This window comes from Pseudonaja textilis, chromosome 1 (genome assembly GCF_049901715.1).
Source record: "Pseudonaja textilis isolate UNSWEBS1 chromosome 1, rPseTex1.2, whole genome shotgun sequence".
In the NCBI taxonomy this organism is placed as follows: Eukaryota; Metazoa; Chordata; class Lepidosauria; order Squamata; family Elapidae; genus Pseudonaja; species Pseudonaja textilis.
The window spans coordinates 155,705,878-155,722,472 of record NC_141990.1 but is presented as its reverse complement, the minus strand read 5'-3'; the positions used below and the strand labels follow the sequence as shown (position 1 = coordinate 155,722,472).

The 16,595-nt window shown below is 38.0% G+C and overlaps 1 protein-coding gene across 1 annotated transcript in view; it reads left to right on the top strand.

Annotated features, from left to right (window-relative positions):
* PKHD1 (PKHD1 ciliary IPT domain containing fibrocystin/polyductin) overlaps positions 1-16,595 on the top strand; it is a 256,453-nt gene that overhangs the window by 93,462 nt on the left and 146,396 nt on the right. The window contains exons 30-31 of the mRNA XM_087922428.1: positions 2,488-2,644; positions 9,263-9,475. Coding sequence (XP_087778554.1) covers positions 2,488-2,644; positions 9,263-9,475 — 370 coding nt within the window. The remainder of the gene's footprint in view (positions 1-2,487; positions 2,645-9,262; positions 9,476-16,595) is intronic.

The window sequence follows — 16,595 nt, the reverse complement described above, 5'->3', positions numbered from 1 at the left end:
GATCTCACGCCCAATTCTTATCTTCTTACCTTTGCATATCCTATACTAATTATATACACTTTATCCACAGCTGCATCTCATTCCAAAAAATTGGTAAGGATTCAACAATGCATTCCCTAATATCTTCACCAACTTTCCTCAAAATTGGGAGATTTGTTTCTGTCTTAATTACTGCATCTAAAACTTTTCCAATGTTATTTATTATTTTCCTTATTTTCCAAATTTCCTAGATTTTTCCCCTTAATTTATTTAATTTTTCCACTTTTTTAATTATATAATTTTCAATTTTTTATTCATCTTGAAGCTTTCTTCTATTTCTTCAAGTGTCACCAAATCTCTCTTGACAGATTTAGTGATTGATGCTATAATATTCTTTTGCAATTCTTCTATTTTTAATTTATAATGAAAAAAGGAGAAGTAAAAAGTAAATTGTGACCTTGTTTTCTCCTTTCTTTATATCCTTAACTCTTTGGTCCCATTTAGCATTCCGTTCTATAGGCACATAATCTTGCACAACTTACCCTTATTTCTTTGTTTAATAAAGTCAGCCAATCATCTCTTTTAAGGAAATTTAAATAGTGGTTCATTCCCAGGGAGGTATGCCTTATTTATTTAATTAATTCAAATATACTTTATAATAAACAATATTCCCAATTCAACTGCTCTCTTAATCTCTTTTAAACTTTTATACTTCAAATCTTTGGCAGGCTTTTTGCTATTAGTTGCTTTTAAGTCCTTACAATTATTTCTTTAGTTTTTATTTTAATCTTGCTCTGGGCCAAAGGAAAACTCACTAGGTCATTTAGTTGCTTTACTGCTTCAAAGATTTTTGTAACATTTGCATTTGTAATCCAAAATGAACTAGAAAATGGTGTTTTGGGCAAACCAAGTGTCCTTAATGCATGCTTACACTCTATAAGCTTGATATTTCTTCCTTGGCTTTTGACTCTCTCCTTATGAGATCCTGTGAAAATGCTGAAAAACAATTAAGCCATTTCCAAAAGTGATTAAGAAATGAGGTTTACATCTACATGACACCTTTGAGCTTGGTTGATATCCCTTGATTCATAAGCTGACCACAAAACCTCAGTTACTGAAGTCCAGTCATGAACATCAGCTGTCTGGAGTACATGTGGGTGATCTTAAGAACCTTCTGGCTGCTCATCCGCACTGGAAATCCCAGATGAATGTTTTCAGGAAAAAAATAATAGACATAGATCAACATGTAAAATGAAATTCACAGGTGTTTAAGTTGACTCCTTTTAACTCACTCAGTAATATAGTTTTACTTAAAGTAGCATCTGTGTCACATTCTTTTGATAAACATCCTTTACAAAGTTACATTTCATTACCAGGATAAAGCTTATAAAATGACAGCAGTCTTTTTTTTTTTTTTTTTAGTGGAAAACTCTCTGAAGTTACTTCAAAATTTCATGAATTCACATCTGATGAAAGCTTTGAGAAGGGATAAGCCATCTACCTGGACATATAAATCCACAATAAAGATATATTTGGGGGTTTTCCAGTATCTCTTGGATACTGTGATCATGTCCTTCTTCTTCACATACGAGTGAAGAGAGGCTTGCAAACATGTCCTTCTCGTTACATACAAAAACCAGTTAGATTTCTGGAAAAATTTTTTATTGATGGTAGGGTAATAGAATTTTGAAACCAATTAATCTGCACAACGTATACCTTGTGTAATTAAGGTAGAGTTATTCTGTGTCTCTTTCTCACAGTGTTCCCCTCCTACCAATTCTTCTTAACTGCTCTGCTACTCCCTTTAATGTCATGCTACCTGTTTGGGTTCAAAATTCTGTCAAGTCAGTCATGGTCAGAGTCCTCTCCTTTTTCTATATAGCATTTACACAACCTCTTAATCAACCCAGCCACTTCCTTTGGGTAGTTCAGGTTCCAATGCTATGACTGAATAGAACCTGAAATACCCGAAGGAAATGGCTGTGTTGATTAAGAGGTTGTGTAAATGCTATTTGATAGCAGTTTGTTTTAGCGGTATTTATGCAACTATGGAGTGTCTTCCTCAGAAAAGTCTTCCTACTTCCTATTTGGCTGATTTTTATTTATGATTCAATCTGCATAGCCACCTATCCGAAGCTAGTCACTCTGATTTTTTGAATTTTTTTTCTCATGCCCTGTTTGGTTGACCAGAAGTATTTTAAGATTGTTTATTGGAAATGATTTAATCTCCATAGATGTTTTAAACCATTTGAATCCTTGTTCGTAGTTAATTTTCATTCTTATAAACTGCCTTTGAGGTTGCTCCTGATTTTTTTGTTCCATTGGAGGTTGTTGAATTTGACTGGTATAAGGTCAACTTTTGCCACAAGTTGATTCGTAGGTTTTTTAAAAATATAGTACTCAAATCCAAACAGATAAGTAAAGTAAGGATTATATGACCTATCCAAATATGTTCTTTTCACCACAATGTTTATGTTGCTAATGGTTTTGATTTCTCTTTCATTTTAGAACACCTTCCAAATTCAATTTTGTGGACAATGGTCAAAAAACTTGACCTGGTTTAATGGACATCCACCACAAGATGGCGATAATGTCATAGTAGAAAGAGGACATATTTTACTACTGGATACTAACACAAGCATTCTTAATATGCTTCATGTCAAAGGTTTGACTTTTTTTAACCAATCCTTTTTTCAGATAAAGGAATTTCATTGTTAGAGAAACCTGAAGGAGAGTACTAGTACATGTTAAATGTAGGAAGCATTGAGAAAATGATTGCTTGCTAAATTTTACTAAATTATATTTATTTGCTATTCCTATCTGTGTGTATACACTCACAAACTAAAGTAACAAGATTTAACATAGCAAAAATAGCAAAAAGCATCCTGCCTCTATGGAATTATTCAGTGCTACTTAAGATACTTTCTTGCTAACATCTTTGTACTCTTACATATAAAGATGTAATATTAGTGCTGTAGTAATAACAATAACTTAACTGTACTAACGTTGTGATAGAACAGCACAGAACTGATTACTGACAACGTTACTGATGCATTGTGGCAACTGCTCTGACTTTTATTATATCAAACTACAAGGGTTTTGAATCCTAAGATAAATACAAGGGAAGTTAAGTACAAGATAAATTCTGATAGTTCTCCTTCCACAGAGCTCCAAAAACTACACTAGGGTTTTGCTGTCCCCTCCTGGTGTAGGAGGAAAGATGAAATGGAGCTTGAAGAAGGGAAGACAACACTTTCTAGTTTGTAAACTTGTGAACTTAACTAATTTATGTTCCAGTTTAAACCAATGTGTTGCATACAGTGTTGAATCCATAAAATTGAGAGGACCTTGCAGATGATTAAGAGCATTTTTCTGCTATGTGTAGAGAATCCCATGTAAGATCATTCCAAATTGTTGGCTATGTAGTACTTGCCAACCGCTATTACCTGACTGCTTTGTTTTTACAAGTAACATTTTAATATTCAATCCCACTCTGCAGTTTTATTAAACTCATTTAACAGCCGCAAATCCCCTTTTCTATACTTCTGTATTTGAAAATTGTCCCTGCATTTCAGGAAGACTAGCTGCCAATGTCTTCTTCGGCACAGATTTACCATTCTGTAGTAATATTATGTGGATAATAATTGCTATATCAGTAAAACATTGAAATACATCAATATACTAGTTGCAGTGGGGCATGTGCCTCCTTCCGTTAAGAATTTCCAAGTATGCCTTGATAAGAATTTTGTATAATGAAGGAAATCTCTAAGTGCTTTGCACTGTTAACTTTAGGAATACATAATGGCTCATGAGAGAGGTAATATCTTTTTTATTGGCTTTCTGAAAGATATGTAAAACACATTTTTCAGATGGCATTATTTGGATGATATAGCCGTGTGAACTTAGGAAAGCTTGCCTTATCAACTCATTAAAAATAGCCTTTTGAACACAGTCAAGTGAAAAAATGGCCCTAGGAATACAGGAATGGTAATATTCCTGCAACAGTCTTAGTTTCAGGCTAAATAAGTTAAAGAATCCATTTGATAGGCTGTTTTTAATTCCATAATGGAGAGACCCGTATTGTATTCTGAAGCAAATATATTTCGCAAAAAAAAAAATGAAGCTTTCTTTAGAAGCAAAGTTATTCAGGACTGTTTTAAATGAGGATGTTGGACTTTTCAACTAACCTGTTTCTACTTCTTAAAATATAGTTGTAGTACCTCCCACTTGGCAATAGTTATTACCTAAACAAATAACAAAGGGAGCCTGGAGTGGTGATGGGAGAAATACAGGGAAGGAGAGAGGAGACAAAGGAAGATGTACTAGCAATTGGGCCAGAGATATTCAAATGAGCCACAATCTGAGCTAGCTCACAAATTGTCCTATAAAACATTATCATAATGCAGTTCAAAATGAGCCTCGCCACTGGCAGTGTGTCAAGTAGCAGGCTGTGCACCAAATGGGGCATTGCTGAAGTCACAACATCCACCCTTGCCCCATACTGAGAGATTTAACTTTTATAAACAAAAGTGGGGTGTCAAATCCATGAGAATGGAAGCTGTGCTACAGGCAGGCCAACTCTAGCCTAGCAGAAAGGCTGCACAGTGTCTTGCTAGTTCATTTACTTTTATGGAAAACAATGCTGTTCATTGCCTTAGAAGGGTTTCATTTGAGCTTGAAAGAATAATAAAACCTTTTAGCCTACCTTTTTTTTTAAAAAGTGACAGATAACACTGCAGCAGATCAAAACAGTGGATAATAATACAGAGAGAAATGCATGTAGAAGAAACTGCTATTGATGGCTTAACTCATCACGGAGAGACTGTGATAAGTCAGAATTTGGCATGTAATGTGTTTGTGCATGTAAGTTGCTTCCACCTCTATTATTTTAGAGAGGGATATTTTAATAAATGAAAGTGTAAAATCATTTTTGAAATTAGCTCTTTTGTTTTCATCTGCGGCTAATTTGGAAATAAACTGCTGCTTGGAACAGAACTTTTCCTTCCTCTCTTTAGTTGCCAAACTACGGTATATCAATATTACTATATATAGCTGTATTATATTTATATTTTTCAGGACACCACACAAAAAAAGGTTCCATGAATTATAAAAATGCTCATGTAAACTTTGATCTGAAAAGCAAAATGCTTTCAAGATTGGCTTTTGTTGAGGAATTACTACCACTTGTCTTAACCTTATTCGGCACTGTTTTAAATGGTCCTGGCATGCTTCTAAATGCAGAATGTGTGACAGTCACAAAGTGGACCTATGGCTTGTGACTGTGGCTTCCATTTGCTCCATTGTCTTTTTGTCACTTTAAGTCCCCACGCTTCCACTTCAAAATGAGACTAGATCTCGTAGCTCCATTAATCAAAGAAGTATCAACTGCCATGGTGGTTGGTCTTATTCGACTTTCTGTCCCTCTGAAGGCTGTAAAAAAGTCCCCATAAGTAAAAATAGGTTTCCACAGCAGCTGTTACCATTGCTGCTGTTCCTGCCATCCACAAATGCCTGTATGCAATGGTCATAACCTTCCTTCTACTCTGGCACTTGCTTTCTTTGGCAAACCTAGCCACAATCGATGAAGTGCAGCAAACACAATGCTGCTTTGGTTTGGTTCACGTGGAGCAGTTTTACTCCAAACAAGATGCTCTATTCAAGCTGCTGATTAAATCACCATGGCTTGGCACTGGCCCTCTCAGGGAAGAGTCCAAGCAGCTTGCAGGAGAGCACACATGCCATCAGAACAGATGGGCACACATGCAGATGGCCAAGCAGCACCGGCATCAGTTTGGGGAGTTGATTTCTGACTGAGAATGCTCAAGCAGCTGCCTCCATGCAACTCTGAGTGGGAAGAAGGCTTTGATCCAGAAAAGTGCTTTCATACGCTGCTTGACTTTAAGCACACATTGAGTTTCATTAATCCTAATGAGAGAACTCTAACATATTAAAAATGCAGCACCCGTTTAAATGCTTGATGAATTGGGATCTGGAATTGATACTGTTATTGCATTATGAATGTGTGATTGATTTAAAAAAAACACTTTGACTCATTGTAATGCAAGGCTTTATAGGGACTGCCTTCAACTAGGCTACGATGTTGGACTGGGTGGTGGTATGCTGGTATTTCTAATGGGAGGTGTGCAATGCTTTCATAGGTTGGCAGACAAATTTGCTGTCAGCCCCTATCCATCTTTCTTCAGATTTGCAGCTGCCACAAGGGAGGATGGGTATCCATGGGAATTGGATAGCAAAGTGAGAAGGGAGGATATCTCCAACAACATTCTTTCACCAGAGCTCAAGGCCGAGTCTCTGGAGTTTTGGAGGGGAGTGACTGGACTTGGTGGGAGTTCAGAGTGGAGGTGGATTGCAAAGGGTGACTTGTGGGTCATCAGAAAGGGGGTTGGATGTGAGTTTAATTTAGCAGGGGGAAATGCAGGAATTCAGATTCGTCAATATGACTTCTCTGATAAATTCTTACTTGGATGGACTTTGTCTTTGAGTGCCGAATTCGGGATGGAGAGTTTGGTTGGAATGCTGACATTTGCATCATGTTGTCTTTACTTTAAGGTCCTTGGCATTCTCTGAGCTTGGGTGTCTTTTTTGTACACATTTCACTACCAAACTAGGAAACATCATCAGTGCGAGAAGGGAGCTGGAGTTTGCTCTCATTTTATATTCCAATGGAATTTCATATTCCCTGTCATTGTTGGTGGGAGTGGTCTTGGTGGTTCCTTGATTGTTTTTACTTTCTCTGAAATTCCCATAACTAGATTTATAAAGTCCTATAACAGGAATGACACTGAATATTTCACTGGAAGTTCACGTGTCTAAATTATATTGTTAGGCTTCTCTTTCAATTCCTCTCTCTTTGCAATTGTTCCAAACAGTTTATATTCAGTTTATATTTCCATGGATATCTGATGGAAGACCTTACTCTTATGATCCATAGCTCTTCTATAAGCATTCTATACAGAAGAAACTTTTCTTGGACTACATTCCCTTAGAGAGAGACTGCCTCATCTCATCTCTTCATCTTGCACTATACAATGGATTTTTAAAAGCAAATTTCTAAAAGTGGGTTTTTTCCTTCTTAGGAAAGAAAGAAAGAGGAAGGAAGGAAGGAAGGAAGGAAGGAAGGAAGGAAGGAAGGAAGGAAGGAAGGAAGGAAGGAAGGAGAGAGAGAGAGAGAGAGAGAGAGAGAGAGAAAGAAAGAAAGAAAGAAAGAAAGAAAGAAAGAAAGAAAGAAAGAAAGAAAGGCAGACTAATTTGACTAAACTTTCAGTAGAATCAAAAGGGCATTGCAGTTGCCTGCTGATATATTTTGTGTATATTTGGTTATTATAAGCAGCATAAATATGTACCGTGTCAGTGATGCCAAAATGACATGAATGAGAAAACAAAGACTGAATGGAAGAAGGGATAGCTAGATTTGCTGTCCCATTACCTATGCCTTTCCAGGGATACTATGCATTTCCTGCTAGGGCTTCATTGATGCTGCATGGATTCTAGGCAGCAGAGAATTCATCTTGGTCTATTCCCGTACTATCAAATGATCAAATGCTGTTACAATCCAAGGTAAATCTTCTCTGATAGTATGCCTAGATTTGATATCTTCTGGGAAGTTCTGGAATGTTTATTTTAATCTCCTTCCTTCAAAGAAGAAAGATGATGGAAAATTTCTTTCTTCTTATTGTACCAAAGTGATATACTCGAATTTATATTTATATATATTTAGTTTGGTTGGAAGACCATTGTAATTACTGTAAGTAGAGTTCATTTTTATTTTTCAGGATAACCTGACAGTTATTCCTTGCCTTCTTGAGTAGTCATAATAAACAGTAAGAAAGGTTGGAGCCAAATACTTCGGTTAATCAGCATTTATTATTTTCTGTTCATGGGAAACAGAGCAAGTGCTATAAAAAAAAAAGAAAGCAGGTTGTGTGTATGTGTGTATTATCCTTGTAGAGTAAAAGCTACATATTTATTATAAATTAATAAAGTGCAGAAAGGGATGAGTTCAGAAGGCTGGCAGTTGAGACACATTATATGTCATTTACTTGTTTAGATAGAAATGCCTGTAAACTCTGAAAAATGTTATAATTAGCTTAACAGACTGGAATGTAATCTTTACCTGTCATAGCAATTCTTTCTATCCTACTTTATGGATATCTTTATCACTCAGGCATTAGCTTTCTCTTTAGTAATGTCTGGCTTTTTCAAAAATGACAGTGAGAAAAAAAGTGCCCACTGGGGAAAAAAGAAATTAGATTTTTAATATCACTTGAAAAGTATATTTATGATTGTACTTTATCACATGCATTGACATTGGCTGTGTCAGCTGTTGTCAGAGGTCTTCCATCCCTAGGTACATGTTAAAAAATGTGTGTTCACAACTATGGCTAGGAAGAAATTTGAAGATCTTTCTACTGAAGTGTGACATAGAGTGAATCTTCCTCTCTGAGAAGAGCTTCTTTGAGACACTAATTTAGGGAAACTTTGCTTAATTCTCATTGTGGATCAATTTGCTCAGCATGGTTGTTACATTCTTAAGCAGATAGAAACATTTTTGTGTGCTTGCCAATGATGAGCAAACAATCATTAACTTTCTGAAAGGGAATTAGCATGTTGCTTTCCCAGCATATGGATTGCCACAGCAATTCAGAATCCCAAGAAAATGGAAAACAGAGTTGGAACAGAAACTGAAACAAAGAAAGTTATCTATAGACCATCAGTCATAGTGAAAACAACTGTAGGAGCAAAATAGTGAAAACAACTGTAGGAGCAAAATAGACAGGTTTTGAAGCCAAAGAATAGAGGAAAAACAGTACAAATGAATTACTTTTTCAGAGAAGTAAATCACAGAAAGGCATCATTCTGGAATGTTCAGGGAAACCTATAGGAGCTCAAATTTAATGTGGCAAAATTTCCAAGCTTGGATAAATACAATACAGAAGATAATGTCTTAAAGTTTAGAGCAATAAATAAAATTATTTTAAAGGCCAGCCTTTTGATAACCCTATGATGATATGATTTTATATTAGAAGGAGAAAGTAAGCTAACGTCGTGGGGGGTGGGGGGACGACACTAGAATCAGAACATTTGGTTATCTTTTTTACTACCATTTTTTCTTCTAAAGTTACATTGAGAAGATGTTCTCCAGTTTTAGGGAACCAACTTTACTTTCTTCACTGAAAATCATAATAATCAAGACTTTACTACTCTGTGAATGATCTTGCATCTTATGACTGTTTATGGTTACTGTTATTGTTGATCACTTTAGGTGGCAAGCTGGTGTTTATTGGCCCTGGTCCCCTAGAACTTCACGCTCATTCCATCCTTGTGTCTGATGGAGGAGAACTTCAGGTTGGATCTCCCAGGAAGCCATTCTGTGACGTTGCCCATATCCATCTTCATGGAAGTGCCTATTCTGAAGTGTTTTCCCCATATGGAGCAAAATTTCTGGCTGTGAGAAATGGAACCCTGTCCATGCATGGTGAGTTACTGTATGTAGAAAAGTTTTTGCTATCAAATGGACAGTGGTGTATTAACCATTAAGCATGTGCTTAGGGCACCAGGCACCACAAATTTTTTTATGTAGCCTAAGCTTGGCTTCGTATGTACAGTATGTACATACATGGAGTGAAACTATGGCTGTGGACAGGTTATTGAGAGCCCACTACAATATATTAGTTGAGTTCTCAGCTAAGAAGGAGCCTCCATTCCTCTGTAGTTTTCTACGAGAGAGAAAAGAGATAGTGAGAGAGAGAGAGAGAGAGAGAGAGAGAGAGAGAGAGAGAGAGAGATCTATTAGAAAGTGAATGAGAATATATGAGGAACTACTTTATCCTGATGGGACTAACCTGCCCCCCACCCCCATTTCAGTGGAAAGGGCCTACTTTGGATCCTGTCAGCCAAAGAATTTCAGATGGCAAGAGCCTTTTCTGCTGTGGTCCCTGCCCTCTGGAATGTTTTCCCCTCAGAGGATGAGGTCCATCCCCAAACTCTTGGCCTTCCAGAAGAGCCTAAAAACTTGGCTCTTCTGCCTGGCCAGGGCTCCCATTAGGGGCCTGCTACAGTGGGTGTGGCTGGCGGGGTAGAGAAGATTTTCACCCTCAGATTGTCCATCATCTTGTTTCTTAACTTTTAATCTTTTTATTCTAATTTAATTGTGTTTAGCCCTTTTTAACTTTTTATTATATTGTAAACCACACAGAGTCACTTTATTAGTGAGATGGGTGGCATAGAAATTTAATACCTTAATAAACAATAAGAGAAATAGGAGGATTACAGAAAGAGAAATGATTGTTCGGCTCTTACCCTGTATACCATACAGGTACTTGAGAGAACAAAGCTGCCTACATCTGTCCTAGATATTTTTGTTCACTAGAAAGAATTCTGAATTTTAAATTCCAGGATACACAGAATGTTTTGATGTTAGGTGAGGGCTGCATGCTAATTGGAATAAAAAGGAACTGGCTTCTTCAAAACCTATATGATTTATAATAAGGACTCTTGGCTGGACTGTAGTATTGGGGAATGTATGCTGTGAAATTGACTTTTTTTTTTCTTGTTCTATACCTGATATTTCAAACAGAGAGAATGAACAACTTCTTACTCTCCTATTTTTTTATTTTACTATGTCTCTATAAAATGCTCAGGTTCAGATCTCTAATCCACTCCCAACAATGAACTGTCTAGCCCTAATTCCAAGCAGCAAAGGAAGGGCACAGGAATGGTACAGAAATAAGGTGGGGTTTTTATAATTCTTCCTGACAGCCATTCCCTAGCCATGAATTCATAGCTTTGGCTAGTCTGGAGCAGTGAAAAGGAAGAATTCTTTTATGGGGTAGATTGCAGTATTTGATTCTAGTTCTACCTGTGTATGTTTGTGTATACACACACACACAACACACAGATACAAACACAATCCTTGGTAGAGAGAACCATTTGTCTCGAATGGACTTATTTCCATAATGAACATAATTTGTTGTGCTTTTGTACTTTAAAACGGAGGTTGCCAACCTTCTGGAGCTCAGGGACCACAACATTCATAATTTTTAATTCCACAGACACCTAATATGAATCTAGCATGCTGCTTGCTGAAGTGCCTGGACTCCCACTGACGGGATGGGGTCCTTCAGGCACTTAGCTTGGTTGCCTGTTTCTGCAACCTTAAATACTCAGAGAGGCATTTGGACCCGTTTCCCACAGAAAACAAAAACACCAGGATCTCCTCTCTCTCTCTCTCTCTCTCTCTCTCTCTCTCTCTCTCTCTCTCTCTCTTCTCTCTTTCCCTCCCTCCTTCCCCCTCTTTTTCCCTTCTTCCCTCTTTCTCTCTGTCTCTTTCCCTCCCTCCTCTCTCTTTCTCCCTTTCTCCCTCTTTCTCTTTCTCTCTCTCTCTTTCTTTTCCCCCACTCTCTGTCCCCGGGGGTGGGGGGAAAGGAACCTCTGAATTGGTGCTGAGTGGTGAGAATTTGATGTCCAGAGGCCGATGAGCCACTTGCTGAAGACCAGATGGCTGGCAGGGAGGTGGGGCAACAGGGCTGATACCAGTGCCAGATGGACTGATACATGTGGGAGATCATGGCATTGGAGCCCTTCCTGGGCGTTCCCTGGCCTGCAATGGGGTGGAGGTGGGGAGAAAGGAACCTCTGAACTGGTGTTACCTCCTGCCTCCACACATCGAGGAGGCAGAGTGGCTGCCAGTAATGCCCTCAGGTGAAGATGTTGTGAAGGAGAGGCTCGACCCCTCCCCTCAGGAGCTTCTCTTCCTCCTCACCAGAAGCGCTCACACATAAAGCACTCACTACTCCTCTGGCACCTGCCCAGCCTCCCCCTTCCCACTGGGCATGTGAGTGCTTCTGGCGAGGAGGAAGAGGGGGTCAAGCTTCCCCCTCACAACATCTTCATCTGAGGGCATTGCTGGCAGCCACTTCCTATGGCTCAGGAGGTCCGCGCTTTTCCCGTTGCTGCTCAGCTTCCTCGAAGCGCTGAGTCAGGAGGCAGCAGCCATGACACGGGTTTGCGAGGGAGACTGCAAGATTGCCCCATCTCCCCGCCAGCCACCTGGTCTTCAGCTCATGGCTGGTCAGCCTCTGGACATCAGATTCCCACACCCAGCACCAGTTCAGAGGTTCCTTTCCCCCCCACCCCCACCCCCTTGTAGGCGAGGGAATACCCTGGAAGGGCTATGATGCTGCGATTTCCCGCATGCTACCCTCCCTCCCTGCATGCATCAGTCCATCCGCTGCTGGTATCACCCATGTTGCAGACACGGGTGCGCTGTGGCCCACCAAAATTTTCTCACGGACCATCAGTGGGCCGCAGCCCACCGGTTGGTGACCACTGCTTTAAAAAACTTTGTTTTCAGAATAGTTTTATCCATTGGTTGCAATGTCTTCAGCTGTGGCTAGAAAGTGGGAAATCAAAACAGCTGTTAGGAAGCTGAGGAACAGAAAACAATGAGACATTATTGGAAATGTTTCTTGGTTTTCAGTGCTTTAGCAATGATGCCGCAAATCTTGGGCTTGCTGCAGAATTATATGCAGTCCGAGCACAATTCCACTGTGTGTACTGTATACAATTAAATTTCAACGAAAGTATATAATCCATAGTGGAAACACACACACGCCACTCTCGAAATAAGATAAAAAAGAGAACACTTATTTTGCACCTTCATGCTTCTTACATCAAATCCAAACACATTGAGCTACCCATTGTTTATAGAATAAAACAAATTGAAGTGTTTGACAACATTTTTGTATTTCTGAAATAGTTGTAGCTAAGCACACACTGAAATCATTCATTACACAAACAAGCTTTTGAAATGTTTTTAGCTGTCTCTGAGTAGACAGAATGGAGTATAACTCCCACTTATTCCCCCTTTCAATCAGTAAATTTTGCAGGAATTGTTCCATAGCGTTGGTTGAATCTGATTGTTTAATAATGTGTCAGCTTCTCTGTTTGATATGTTAATATGACTCTGGGTTTTCCCAGAATTCTCTCTGAATGGTAGTTTGGCATTCAGGTGGTCAGAGTAAATGGAGAATTTTCACAGTTGCCTTTGGCTTCACCCAGCTCCCCTGCCAGTCATGGCACACCACCCATAAACTGCATGCCAATCAACGTCACAGTTAAAGGGGTTCTCAGTCAGCTGGGGTAACTTGAATTTTTGACAAGGTAATTATGACCCTTGTGTCCACAAGAGAAGCCTGAACAGAATGGAAGGTTTTTTTATTGATTGTTTCAGAAGGGAAATTTATCAATGTCTCTGGCACTGTTCATATGTATTCCCTAAAAAACCCGCTCCTGACAAGTTTCCAAAGAGAAAACTAGCTCTGTGGCCTTGTCCATAGTTTTGTCCTTTCTATCAAAATTGATCCAGACTGGTTGGGTCTCTGAAAGAACTTGCACAGTTTTGACGTGTGAGTTTTAGTGAATAGCATCAGCATAAACGCTATTGCACTATTGCATATAAATCTGTCCTTTGGGGTTATTGGGAACTTGGTAAAGGATGATATGCCAGAGAGTAGAATTTCTAAAATAGCATGTAGCCTTAAAGGTAAAATTTAATAGTTGTAAAGCTTGATACCTTGATATTATTAATCTCAGTTTACTCATGTTCAATTTGTTCTACGCCTTCCATTCCTTTTTTCTGCTCATTAATCAATTCAACATCCTTGAGAGACAAAATCTTGGAAAGTAAGTAAGTGCTGCTAAAATGCACTTTTTAACTGAATCTTCTGTGCTTCTTCATGTATCACCTGATTTTAAGGGTTCATTGTTTTGTGTGCTTGTACAATTTAGTTATATGTGGCAACGTAGATCTGTATCATGCCCAATAATTTCTGGCAGATCAATGTGTCCTAGAGGCTTATACTTTCCAACTTCCACACTGATTATTAAAAACATTTGTAGAATACTCTATATTTTCATTTAATAACAAACAAATCTTTGTCATTGAAGTTGAATCATATATTCTAAGCACAACAGGGTGTCTTGAAGATGATTTTAAATTTCAACTTGGTGAATCTCCTTGGAACTTTTAAATTCCTTTTAAATGAGGAAACTCATCAAAAATTGATCTTGAGGATAAGTGGATGCAACATATGAAATTGACCCAGTTTATACTATTCGATGCTGTGTTTGTTATTAAAAACATTGGAAAATTAAAACATATCTTTTATTGGATTGCATTGATTCTTAAAGCTATAGAAACTTTCTCTGTCTTACAAAATTGAAAAGGTATCATAGGTTTGAAAACTATGGTGAAAGATAAATGTCCTCGAATCTGATCACAATTGATTAAGTACAATAATTATGTTTTATTGATAGATTATCTATGCCAGAAATACTAAATGTAAAGTTATATTCATTTTTTTTCCTTTGGATATTACACTCTACCATTTTTTTCCTTTTTCTCCTTCTTTAATGCTTTCTATTTCTTTTATGGTTTTGGATTGCCATTCATGCTGAGAAAAAGAAAAAAAAATCTGGTTATAGTACAGGGTTGTTACTGAAAAGAGTTGTTGATATGAAGTGAGCTTACTGTTTTGCATTCAATACAGTATTACATAAAGCAGTAGTGTGTCTTATAGTATTTATTGTATAACCCAAGAAACTTGTTTTTGTCCATTTTAGGCCTCATGTTAAAGTTTCGCATTCTGGTATCATTGATATAAATAGCCTTTTGATTATAGAGAAGTTGTTCTCCCAATCAGTGGTCAGTTGATAATTTAGAAAATGAATTAAACAATTGAAGTATTATATTATACAACCACCTTTTAATACTTGGGAATATTTCCAGCTGTAGACTTTTTGCTAAAAACATAATTATACATTTAATTTATTGAGTTTTTGTTCTAGCAACCTTTCTTTTGTTAGAAATCTAAGTATTAGATAAACTTTGTGGCTGATAGCTTTATTTTTTCCACTCTATAGTGCTATCATATTTGTTAACTACTCATGAATAAACTGTAGTAATTATTTTGCTTCCAAGCTATTTTAGGTTATGGTGGGACCATCGTCTTGAAAACTGTCAGAACAAACATCTCTCTCTCAAGTCCTTTTAATTCCTCAGTTCTTTAAATATGATCATCTTTATTTGCAGTGCCAATTTTTGCTGGAATGAGTGCCAATTTGAAGTTCTGGAAGAAACCCAATTTGTTTTAAAGAGGTGGAATTACATGGAGGCTCCTTCAGAGCAATTTGAGCATAATTAAAATGGCAGGGAAGGTTTGTGCAAATGCAACATTATTTTTTGTTAACCCACCAAAGTGAATTAACCTGTGACAATTTAGAAAGTTGATAGTATGTCATTTTCACTCTGGACTATTTCTACAATTAATAAAGATTAAGTGTTAGTATTCTAGTATTAGTATCGCTTTATAAAGCCTTAGTAAGGCCACACCTGGGATACTGCCTCTAGTTTTGCTCACCACTTTATAAAAAAGATATTGAGACTTTAGAAAAAGTGCAAACAAGAGCAACTAAGATGTTTAAAGGCCTGTGTAGACTAAAACATATGAAGAACAGGATTGCAGGATTTGGCTAGTCCAGAGAAAAGAATGACTAGCTGTGATATGTTAGCAGTATTCCAGTATTTGAGAGGTTGCCACAAAGAAGAGGGGGTCAACTTATTTACCAAAGCACCTGTAGGCAGGATAAGAAACTATGGATGGAAACTAATCAAGGAAAGAAGCAACCTGGAACTCAGGAGAAACTTCCTAACAGTGAGGACAATTAGCCAGTGGAACAGCTTGCCTCCAGAAGTTGTAGGTGCTTCATCACTAGAGGTTTTACTGGACAGCCACTTATCTGAAATGGTATAGGGTCTCCTGCTTGAGCAGGGGGCTGGACTAGAAGACCTCCAAGGTCCCTTCCAGCTGCATTCTGATTGAGATTGAGATAATATATGGTATAGATATATTATTTAATGATTGTATTTTGAGAAATAATTCGTCTGTACAATATCTCCAGTCTGGAGCAGCTCATTACACCATCAGTGTATGATACAAGCTGCAGCTTACTATTGGCTCTTCACAAACTGTTTCAAATTTATATATATATATATATATATATATATATATATATATATATATATATGTGTGTGTGTGTGTGTGTGTGTGTGTGTGTGTGTGTGTGTGTTTTCTGAGGTTCTGGGTATTTGTATGTGGATCTTTGGTTGTTGGGTTTTCTCCGCGTAAGATTGAGTATCTGAAGCAACGTTTCGATGAAGTCTCATTCATCATCTTCAGGCTTCTGTCTTGGCTCTTGCTTCTCAGAGTGAAGCAAGAGTCTGAGAAGCAAGAGCCGAAGACAGAAGCCTGAAGATGATGAATGAGACTTCATCGAAATGTTGCCTAGATACTCGAATCTTACGGAGAAAACTCAACAACAATATATATATATATATATATGGACCATGGACCAGAAGCTGCGGCAGCTGCATCACTACCCACTTCAAACCCCTCCGAGCCATACATGAAGCAAACCGACACCCACTATGAAGATGCAGAAGGACCACGAACTCGAAGCCAAACAGCAAGATCACAACTCACCAGCTCAAATCCCCAGCAACTAAGACTAACCTGAGCACAACCAAGCCCCCACCT